The sequence below is a fragment of the Ranitomeya variabilis genome, chromosome 8, assembly GCF_051348905.1.
Source record: "Ranitomeya variabilis isolate aRanVar5 chromosome 8, aRanVar5.hap1, whole genome shotgun sequence".
NCBI classification, from domain to species: Eukaryota; Metazoa; Chordata; class Amphibia; order Anura; family Dendrobatidae; genus Ranitomeya; species Ranitomeya variabilis.
The window spans coordinates 16,552,979-16,564,732 of NC_135239.1; the positions used below are offsets into that span (position 1 = coordinate 16,552,979).

General features: G+C 45.8%; 1 protein-coding gene across 1 annotated transcript in view; it reads left to right on the forward strand.

The window, feature by feature from the left end:
• WLS (Wnt ligand secretion mediator) overlaps positions 1-5,946 on the forward strand; it is a 30,895-nt gene extending 24,949 nt beyond the window's left edge. Inside the window, exons 9-12 of the mRNA XM_077276804.1 lie at positions 1,815-1,958; positions 3,129-3,212; positions 4,795-4,948; positions 5,446-5,946. Of these exons, the coding sequence (XP_077132919.1) occupies positions 1,815-1,958; positions 3,129-3,212; positions 4,795-4,948; positions 5,446-5,555 (492 nt within the window). The 3' untranslated portion in view covers positions 5,556-5,946. The remainder of the gene's footprint in view (positions 1-1,814; positions 1,959-3,128; positions 3,213-4,794; positions 4,949-5,445) is intronic.
• The last annotated feature ends 5,808 nt before the right edge of the window (positions 5,947-11,754 follow it).

The window sequence follows — 11,754 nt, forward strand, 5'->3', positions numbered from 1 at the left end:
CCCCCCCGATGCTGCATGTAACATCCCCCTTTTAGCCCCAATCTTTTTAGTTCCATTTAAGGGATTGTCCAGGACTATAATACTGACAGTGATGGACAAACCCTTTAAGACAAACCACATCTATGACTTTTGTTTTGAGCGCATGGTTGTCAGAGCGCCTCCTGCTCTTTAGGACTCTGCCATCAGGTATTGCACGGCTGCCATCTAGGGGTACGTGGCAACTTTCGCACGTTAATCCAGGTCACTCTTCCCACCTGGGCACTTTGAACCTTGGCATTTGCCCAGATGTTCCTGGGTTTATCCATTGCCCAGAGGTCCCATATTTTGTCCCTGAAATCCCGATCTATAATATTCCCAGCTTTTTAAAGGGTTAAGAAAACCTTTCCGCCCTGCGACGCTTCACCGGGGGACTGCTGGCGTCGTGGATGCTCTCCGGAGCAGAGGAGAAGTGACAGGTCTCAGCTTCATTCATACAAGTGTGAAAAATGCGTTAAATAATTGATTCCTGTTCATCTCACAAGCAGAAGATGGATTTCATGTCAGGGCGTCGGAGAGGAGAGGGGACGTGGTGATGAGGACGGGTGCAGGGGCTGCAGGTAATGGGGTGCAGACTTTGTATTGGCAAGAAGCCCCCGTCAGACTTGCCGTTCAGCAGTTGTACCCACTCACTCTGGATCTGGCGGCTATGTTGCTTTGTGGTAAAGGATTATCCCCATCTTGGGCATTTCTAGTTTGGCACAGGATATACCATAAATGCCTCAGTTTCCCTGGGACCTTTAGCTTTTGGGGATTGTGGTCTCTCTCTCCATTTCCGAGCCCGTATGGCCCGCCAATCTCTGTATCTCCCACACTCTGTATCTTATGGAATTTTTCTGCAAGTTCTGCTTTAACAAACTGCAATATAATGTTAGATCTAGTTGGGGAATGTGTCAGTCCGATTTATATAACTAAACTGAACAGTAATACAAGGGTGAGCATGCCCCTGGTGGAAACCGGCCATAGTACGGGGCAGAAAAATGCCGTGTGCGACCGCGGGTGCTGCATTCGTGGACTGGTCACGGTCTCCTCACTGACAATCCCACCCAGCTTTGATTGCTGTCTCACCTGACATCTAAAGCTGTATTGGGCCTGAGTGGGCTGTGACTAGTTCCCACTGCGGCATCGGCCCCTTAACTAGAAGCGGTGAATTGTGGCAGTTTTGTAAACCGTTGTGCCGAATTGTCCCTGACATGACGAGATGTTGGCGCCCATGAAGTCTTCCGGCAGTGATACATTTTGGAAGGTTTCCACCAGACCCAGGAATGTTTCCTATTCAGAATCCTGACCATTCCTCCTCCCTTCCTCCTCTTTGCTTTTTTGGGGCCTCCTGGAATTTCCCAGGAGATTAGATGAGTAATATATTGTGATACATTGTAGCAATGTGTCTCTGGGTTAGATTCGTTAGACTAAATGGCTCCCTTTAACTTTCGGCCAATCCTATTCCTGTGCTGCAGTTTTTATGGCTCTTCTGGATGCTTTCATGGCTGCAGGTTTTTGCAACAAGTGAAACCTGCTCGTCCTGCATCCAAACTTCAGAGCTGAATTTTAGGCTGTATTAAAAAAAGAAAACAACTTAACGGCACATTGCTGATTAACTAGAGAATAGCTAATACATCTGGATTCAGTTGTAGATTTCAGTAGAACGCACTGTAACTCGATGTTTGTCCTCCAAGACTCCAGACTTTCATGTCTTGCCTTGGAGCACAGATGTCCGACTCCTCACAGAATCCACAATTAGTCATTCTCCAAGCCTTTCCCTTAATGGCCGCTCTCAGATGGCTTTCATTATAGTGGCTGGGATCTGCGCCTGTCTCTACTTCTTGTTCCTGTGTTTCATGGTTTATCAAGTCTTCAGGAACATCAGTGGGAAGCAGAGCAGCTTACCGGCCATGAGCAAGGCCCGCCGGCTGCATTATGAGGTGAGTGGCGGACCGCAGGGTCAACTGAAGAGGCAAATCTGTGCAACATCTATGTCTCTGGAGTAACAAGACCCCCGCATTCAAAAATCTGAGACTGTACGCGACTTCTGTGGTTGGGTGCGATGCAAAAAATATCCCCTTATGCCGGTCTTCTGGCCGATATGTGTTTGCTTTGGGTTTGCAGAAGTTGATCTGAACAATGGAGGATGTGTCTGACAGTCGGAGCGAAAACCAAACTGCATGGTAAAAAAAAAAATGTCCTCCTAGCCTTTCTGCATAAATGGGACTCGCATGGCTAAAAATGAAGATATATGATGTCTTCTGCACTCTGTGACCCCACTTGAATTGGGGAAAGCAGAGCCATACCATGACTGCAGTGTACAGAGCAGCGCCATGCCAAGACTGCAGTGTACAGAGCGGCGCCATGCCATGACCGCAGTGTACAGAGCTTTGCCATGCCATGACTGCAGTGTACAGAGCTTTGCCATGCCATGACTGCAGTGTACAGAGCAGCACCATGCCATGACCGCAGTGTACAGAGCGACGCCATGACCGCAGTGTACAGAGCGGCGCCATGCCATGACCGCAGTGTACAGAGCGGTGCCATGCCATGACTGCAGTGTACAGAGCGGCGCCATGCCATGACCGCAGTGTACAGAGCGACGCCATGACCGCAGTGTACAGAGCTTTGCCATGCCAAGACTGCAGTGTACAGAGCAGCGCCATGCCAAGACTGCAGTGTACAGAGCGGCGCCATGCCATGACTGCAGTGTACAGAGCGGCACCATGCCATGACTGCAGTGTACAGAGCAGCACCATGCCATGACCGCAGTGTACAGAGCGACGCCATGACCGCAGTGTACAGAGCGGCGCCAGACCCCCGGTGCATCAAGGGGTCCAATCAGCTGATTGTGGGGTGTCGGGAGTCGTACCCCCACCAAACTAATAGTAATGATAAGTTATCAGTAGTCGATAAAACCTTCAGCTGATCAGGTGCTAATGGCGACCACCAAGAATAGGATCTGAAGATCATAAACCATCTGCCCAGAAGAACCAAACACACGACCGAGAACTCTCCTGTGGCTCGTGTGGAAGATGGCGTTCATTTTCCTTCCTCCTTAAATTTATGGAAAATGTTTAGATCTTTATTCCTCTTTCTTCTCTTTATAGGGACTGATTTTTAGGTTCAAGTTTCTGATGATCATCACTCTGGCCTGTGCCGCGCTCACCACAGTGTTCTTTATTACCACGCAGGTAAGTCCATTTCTGACTACTATATATTGGGGTTTTAAAAAAAAAAAAAATAGAATGCCGATTGGAAAATCTGGAAACTTGGAAAGCTCTGCTTCATCAGGTTTTGGGTCATATGATTGAGGCGTCCTTGGCATTTTGGAGAGGGGCCGTGCTGCTTCCTGGTCGGGGGCTGCAGGCTGCGTGCAATGTTTCTGGTGCAGGGGAGACCCAATGTTACGGAAAGCCTTAAGGTACCTTCACACGAAACGACATTATAACGATATCGCTAGCAATCCGTGACGTTGCAGCGTCCTCGCTAGCGATATCGTTTCGTTTGACACGCAGCAGCGATCAGGATCCTGCTGTGATGTCGCTGGTCGCTGAATAAAGTCCAGAACTTTATTTGGTCGTCCGATCGCTGTGTATCGTTGTGTTTGAAAGCAAAAGCAACGATACCAGCGATATTTTACACTGGTAACCAGGGTAAACATCGGGTTACTAAGCGCAGGGCCGCGCTTAGTTACCCGATGTTTACCCTGGTTACTAGCGTAAAATGTAAAAAAAACAAACAGCACATACTCACATTGCGTCCCCTGCAGTCTGCTTCCTCCTCTGACTCAGCGCCGCAAAGTGAAAGTGAAAGCAGCACAGCGGTGACGTCACCGCTCTGCTCTCACTGTACGGCGCTCAGTCAGTCAGGAAGTGGACGCAGGGGGACGTGAATGTAAGTATGTGCTGTTTGTTTTTTTTAGATTTTACGCTGGTAACCAGGGTAAACATCGGGTTACTAAGCGCGGCCCTGCGCTTAGTTACCCGATGTTTACCCTGGTTACCAGGGGACCTCGGCATAGTTGATCGCTGGAGAGCGGTCTGTGTGACAGCTCTCCAGCGACCAAACAGCGACGCTGCAGCGATCGACATCGTTGTCGCTATCGCTGCAGCGTCGCTTCGTGTGAAGGTACCTTTACTTGTAACTCCTTGTGACCCTGATGTGAACAGCTGAGAATCCACCACAAATCTCACATAATTGTATCCACCAAACCGTAAATTGTTGGTCAGTGAGCATCGCCCTCTGGTGTGCTCCCGTCCTGGGCAGCATATCTCATTACCTATCCATGAGGCTCAAGCCACCATGAAGGGTTAAAAAAAACAAAAAAACTCACCTGGTTCACCTTGCTCTGATGTGGTCTCACTGGATTGAAGCCCACCAGAGCAGGGCTGTACGGTGGTCCGGGTGAGTATGAATAATAAGCATTGCTAAAGTCTGGAGACGCCTCGCAGCAGAATAATAATAATCGTGTGATTGGCATTGAACGCTTTGGAGACAGACTTGAGTGAATGTTGAATTCTCCCTTCTGCAGACTCTCTCCTCCTTAATGCCGAGCTCTGTTCTCAGGGTCTCTGGGGGTCCCGTGCTCGGACCCTCGGTGATCAGTAGGATATAACCCTCTCATGATATGACTAAAGCTTCCCAGACGTGCAGCTAGTGCAGGATTTGGTGGGTGTTGCTGGGCCTGTTAGTCCTTCTCTCTGGACTTCACCCTTCATTTGTGGACATGACTATTTCTCTTGCAGTTGGGATAACGCTGCTTTTTATTTCCAGGTGTCTGAGGGGAACTGGAAATGGGGCGAGTACAACATCGAACTGAACAGCGCTTTCTTCACCGGCATTTATGGGATGTGGAACCTGTACGTGTTTGCGCTCATGTTCCTGTACGCCCCTTCACACAAAAACTATGGAGATGACCAGACAAACGGTAAGGGGTGCGGCACGGTGCCACGTGGGGGTAATACACAGCGGATAAAGGACGGGAGCATTCCGGCAGCCAGTTATTCATTAAACCAAAGTGACTGCGCCGATAGTTCTGGGGTCAAAATCTTCCGTTTTACCCTTCAGAAAAATGTGAAGTCTGCGTGTGGTGAATCCACGACGGTCCCAATGGTGGCCAGTTAGGTGTGTCGCCCGCCGTAGGGGAGTGTCGCCCGCCGTAGCTGTGACCGCAATAACAGACTTGGATACTCTGTATAATGAAGAATTCTGACCTCGTGTTATAGAAACAACTGATCGACTGCACTGTGGGGCCTATAGGGACGTTAAATAAAGAGAATTATGAGAAAAAGTTGGGACTTCATCAGGACAAGACAGTTTCAGGACTAGTCCGGCGTTTCTGGGCCACTTTGCACCGAATCTGTGCCGTGTTTCTGGGCCATGTGTTCTTCCAATATTACATGCTCGGCCGCACTTTATCCGCAGGCGGAGCCGCTGTGAGCAGCGCAGAGGAACTTCAGCTGACGACGACAATCACACACGCAGATGGACCAACAGAACTGTACCGGCTGGCTGGCAAGGAGGCCCAGGAGTAACCTTCTCGTTCCCTTTGGGTGGGCTTGGCTCTCTTTTTTTTTTTTTTTTTTTTATGTTTGTTTCAATAGCCCACTATTAAAAGTTGCCTCTGATAGCCTTCCTTACATTTCTCATATTTATAGCTGGATTTCTCTGTTAGAGGAACATTTATTGTAATGTAGCCTTGTTTTTATAAATATATATTATACAGTTGGTGAAGAGTGACACTTACACTGGTGGATATACTACTTTTTTTATTTTTATGCTGCTGACCTTGTGCATCAGGCCCCAGGTTTTGCATTTGTGTTAGTTTTTTTTTTTTACTGGGAACAATATTCACAATTTTAAGTTGTATGCTGCCTCATGATCATAAGCAATATCCAATGAGCAATAAAACCTTTTCTTTTTGTAGCTTTGTGAACTCATATTTTGCTCTATTCTATAGTGCAGTAACTGCAGGGATTTTGTAATTTGTGTGTTGCTGCCATCTAGTGTTTATAGCAAGTTATTACATGTATCTTCATTATTTGGACCCATCAAAGCAGTTGGCCGATTTATTATTTCACTTTGTATATTGTTTGTGAGCTCTGTGCACGCAGAAAGATACAGGCTTCAAAACATTCACAGGCCTCTTCTACCTATCACATGACTATTTTTATTTGTAAGCGTGTGTTGGCCATCATACACCTATACAATGCAGCCTTCCATCATGGATACATGTCGTTAACCTCTAATCTAAACAACATTCATTAAAGTGGTTGTCCTATGAATTAAGTACATTTTAATTAATAGACCTTAGAATAATAATAAATTGCACAATTGTATGTGTATTAAAAAAAAAAAAAAAAAAAAAATTTGTCCAGAGATCTCCTACATGTACTCTCCTTTTTGTGGTGTTCAACCATGCGGACCTGCTTTAGTTCATGGTCTTTGCACACCACAGTTCCTCGCCAGGGAAGGACGCATGCGCGTACACCAACAACACTGCAGGGGCTCACAGCGGCTTCTTTCTGTGAGATCATGTTTTCCTTCCTGTTTTATCACAGGAGTGAGTTTCTGCATCTTCTCCAGTCAGTGAAATGGTCATAAATTAAGTCCGCGACATAGGAGCCCAGCCAACAGCTGAGTACTAACACCATTGAGTTGAGTTACGATGAGCTCAGGGGCCTGGAGACAAGGCAGAAACGCTCACTCCTGTGATAAAACAGCAAAAAATCACAGAACACAAACTTTTTTTTTTTACACATGTAATTTTGGAACTTATTATTCCAAGATCTATTTAATTTACACTGTACTTTTGTTCATGGGGAAAACCCCCATATTTATGCAACTTTTTCAAATTCTCCACCATTTCACATGGTTTTGATCTAGGACTTCCTTTTGCTGTAAGATAATTAAAAGCCTATTTCCACCTTTATGAAAATCTACATTAAAAATATAAGTAACTTTTGTTACTACATTGCTGATCCTGAGTTACATTCTGTATTATACTCCAGAGCTGCACTCACTATTCTGCTTGTGCAGTCATTGTGTACATACATTACATTACTGATCCTGAGATACATCCTGTATTATACTCCAGAGCTGCGCTCACTATTCTGCTGGTGCAGTCACTGTGTACATACATTACATTACTGATCCTGTACTGATCCTGAGTTACATCCTGTATTATACTCCAGAGCTGCACTCACTATTCTGCTGGTGCAGTCACTGTGTACATACATTACATCACTGATCCTGAGCTACACCCTGTATTATACTCCAGAGCTGCACTCACTATTCTGCTGGTGCACTCACTGTATACATACATTACTGATCCTGAGTTACATGCTGTATTATACCCCAGAGCTGCACTCTCTATTCTGCTGGTGCAGTCACTGTGTACATACATTACATTACTGATCCTGAGTTACCTCCTGTATTATACCCCAGAGCTGCACTCACTATTCTGCTGGTGTAGTCACTGTATACATACATTACATTACTGATCCTGAGTTACATCCTGTATTATACCCCAGAGCTGCACTCACTATTCTGCTGCTGCAGTCACTGTGTACATACATTACATTACTGATCCTGAGTTACCTCCTGTATTATACCCCAGAGCTGCACTCACTATTCTGCTGGTGTAGTCACTGTATACATACATTACATTACTGATCCTGAGTTACATGCTATTATACTCCAGAGCTGCACTCACTATTCTGCTGGTGAAGTTTACGTAATGCATGTACACAGTTATATCCTGCAAATATTTTTATTATGATGCAGTCTGCCATGTAATAATAAAGTAAGTACATCTGTCTCATCAGGTTTAAGATATTTTAACGTATGTGTGCTGTTTGCATTGTCACACCTGGTGACTGATCCACTGTTATTGGAGCCAGTATTTTCCCAAAAGATGAGTTAAGGGCAACTTTATTGAACCTGACAAACCCTATTCTACCCTGATGAAGGTAAACTGCCTGCTGGCTATTATCCCTCTTCATACAGACTTTATTAAAGTGTCACAGGTCGCCCATGATGCAGAGAGGTCGGAGGGCGCAGACCTGGTTCATATGTTTTGGTCATGTTCTCACGTGGCTTGGTTGTGGATAATGATGCCGGGCTGCTTAAGAAGCTTTGTAAGGTTCCCGCTCCTCTAATATCTAAATCTTGTATTCTAGGAAACGTATGGAAACCGTTTTGATTTAGTTATGACAGTGCTCTGTGGCCGCCGCATGGTAGTGGGAGAATCACCTCTGACCTGTCTGCAGCCGCGGCTCTTCGGTTCAGTATCCGGCCTGGTGCAATGTCTTGTGTGTTATGCTGCATCAATGTTGTGCATTTGTTTCAGAATCTGCAGCAAAAATCCCTGGAAGAACCCGAGATTTGAAGTGTAAACTGCTGCGGTACAACCTGGGAATTGGCTCCATTCAATGGGGCTAATCAGTGACCCTATTAGCTTTGGCTTTGACACTTGTCGCTTACTGAGGTGGTTTAAAGGAAAAACCTGAATTAACATGAAAATCGGCAAACGAAAAAATGTATAAACGTTGATGCAGTTTTTCTTTTGCAATCAATGGAAAACTTTTAAGAAGGGTTTTTCACATAGATTTGGGGGCAGAAAACTGAATTATCTTTTTTTTTTTTTTTTTTTTTCCCCCTTTCCAAAATACACCACTGTAAACATACCCGAAAATATACCCTTAAGGTAACGGTGCGGAGCAGATTTCTCATCTCCATGCCCCGTAGTGCACACTTCACCCACTCCTGGTGCCCCGGACATTCGTCATATTCTTTCTATCATTAAAGTGCCGTCCATGTTTGCAACTTCTAAGGAACCTGATCTGCTTACAAATCATCAGCGTGCAGCCAATCTCGGAGGTCTTGCTTGAAAGGTTCTTAATAAAGCTGGTTAATACTGTGACGCCGGTCACCTCGCGGAAGCAAATCGGCGTTCTCTGCAGACTATATGTTTTGTGATAATGAGCCTGGAGCACAGGATGGCAGAGCAAACAACACAGGAATAATACAGATTTAAAGCAGAAGGGGCAGAAATATCTGCACAACATACCATAATCTGGTGATGGTGTAAACAGGTACGTGGATGCAACAGCGCAGAGGATGAGGACTCGTGTAACAACAAATATTGAATTATCACAAGTATAAGTGATGCCAATATAAAGTGGAAAGACTGGAAGCTGCTGTACAATAAAAAAAAAAAAAAAAAAAAAAAGCAGCAATTCTGCTATATAGAATATCAGCAGATTCTGAGCCCTCACTATTCTGTTATTACAAATAAATATCATCGTCCGCGATGTCTTGGTCTTAATACCTTAATCTGAGGTATGTCATCATCACTAACGAGCCTGTTATTGACGTCACCCTGCCACTCTCTAGGCAAAAGAGCCGTAACACAAGCCCTAATGGAGTCCTATGATGCCACGCCATTGGGCAGCAAGTCCCTTATCAGTGAGTCACTTTGCACTTCTGTTACACTGTCCGCCTTCGTCTCCTGAAGCAATGCTCCAGTACGGTATGTCTACTCTCAAAGTCACAGCTAACGTGAACGTCCCTCTTCAATGGTTTGGTCGTCTCTCTTGGCTTTGGCTCTACTCGGATCTCTTCGCTCTGGACTCTTGTCTCCGGCTACTCCACTCTGGTCACTCGCCCCTTCACTCTGATCTGGTCATTCACACCTTGCTGCTCGTAAAGGTGGCTATAAGCCAGCTCCGCTGCACCGCACGTCCATCCTGCTACAGGTCCAGGTGCCGACTCCCCGCCCTGTCATTACCCTCCTTTTAAAATTACTAACTGTGCCAAAGCTGTCACCTGACCTGGTGTCTCCTCCAATCTCCCTGAGGGAACATGCACTTCACTCTTCAGTTTCTGCTGATGCAGTTCTTGTTACTTTCTCTTTTCGTACAACCTTTGACCAGCAGATGGCGATGCTGCTTGCCGACACTCTATTAGGCCTCAAACTGTGGAATTCTCTCGTGTCCATCTCCTTACAATGTCATTATTTGTCATCATGAATGAGGCCCATCTGAAAAGTCAATAGACTTGACCTGACCGTATATAACAGCATACACTCTGTTTGATTCATCTTCCTGTACTGATGTATGTGCACAGTGACTGTGTAGCATGGCGCGGGACGGTAGCTGTGGGCGAGGTACTTGCCTCTTACGCTCGTTACATAAAGCTGGGGGTCCTGGCTTGGTGTGTAGACTTATGCTTTAACAGCGCTATGCCCATACTGGCCATGTGTAACCAATGTTGCTGGTTGGCCAGGACCAGATGTTTTATAGTTGAAGGAGGGAGACCACCATTCAACAATTAACTTTTTACTGAACATTAGCTTGTGGAGGGTTATATACAGTGGATAGCGGGTACATATCCTCTGAAACGTTTCCTCAATAATGCACAACATTTTCCTCACAAAATGTAGTCCCTTTTCTCTTCTCTGACTTTCTTCACTGTTCCTCACTACTTCATCACCACTTAGCTCGACGCTACTACTCAGCTAGCAAAATTCCTTTACTCGTCCACGTTTCCGCGTCTTCTTTTCCTCTTAGTGGAGCCATGTTGCCAGTACTCATCTATCTATATAATCGTCTAAGGGTCACTTCCGTCTGTTTGTCTATCTGTAACGGAAATCCCGCGTCGCTGATTTGTCGCGGCCGGAAGGCCGCAACCAATCGGCGACAGGCTTAGTCCTGCCGCGAATTGGCCCCTTCCTACTCTCCTCCAGTCAGTGCCAGTGTGTCGCCCCATCCCGGACTAACTTTTTACTATTGATGCTGCCTATGCAGCATCAATAGTAAAAAGATATAATGTTAAAAATAATAATAAAAAAAGTGCTATTCTCACCTTCCGACGTCCACCGATGCGCGCGATGCAGTCGCCAGCTTCCGTTCCCAGGGATGCATTGCGAAAGTACCCAGATGAGTTAGCGGTCAGTACAGCTTCGGTGGACGACGGAGGGTGAGTATATAACTATTTTTTATTTTAATTCTTTTTTTTTTTAACAGGGATATGGTGCCCACATTGCTATATACTACGTGGGCTGTGCTTTATACTGCATAAGCTGTGTTATATACTACGTGGGCTGTGCTATATACTGCATGGGCTGTGTTATATACTACGTGGGCTGTGCTATATATTACGTAGGCTGTGTTATATACTGCCTGGCTGCTATATACTACATGGGCAGTGTTATATACTGCGTGACCTGTGCTATATACTACGTGGGCTGTGTTATATACTACGTGGGCTGTGCTATATATTACGTGGGCTCTGTTATATACTATGTGGCTGCTATATATTACGTGGCTGTGATATATACTACATAGCTGTCTGTGTTACGTGGGCTGTGCTATATAGTATGTGGATGCTATATACTATGTGACTGTGCTATATACTACGTAGCTGTGCTATATACTACGTGGCTGTGGTATATACTACGTGGCTGTCTGTGTTATATACTACGTGGCTGTGCTATATACTATGTGGCTGTGCAAAGCACGACGTACATACACACATACATATTCTAGAATACCCGATGCGTTAGAATCGGGCCACCATCTAGTCTATATATATAATTGTCTAAGGGGTACTTCCGTCTGTTTGTCTTTCTGTCTGTCTCTCTGTAACGGAAATCCCGGGTCGCTGATTGGTTGCGGCCAGCCGGCCGGCACAGGCGACAGGCACAGTCCGGCCACGAGTTGGCCCCTCCCT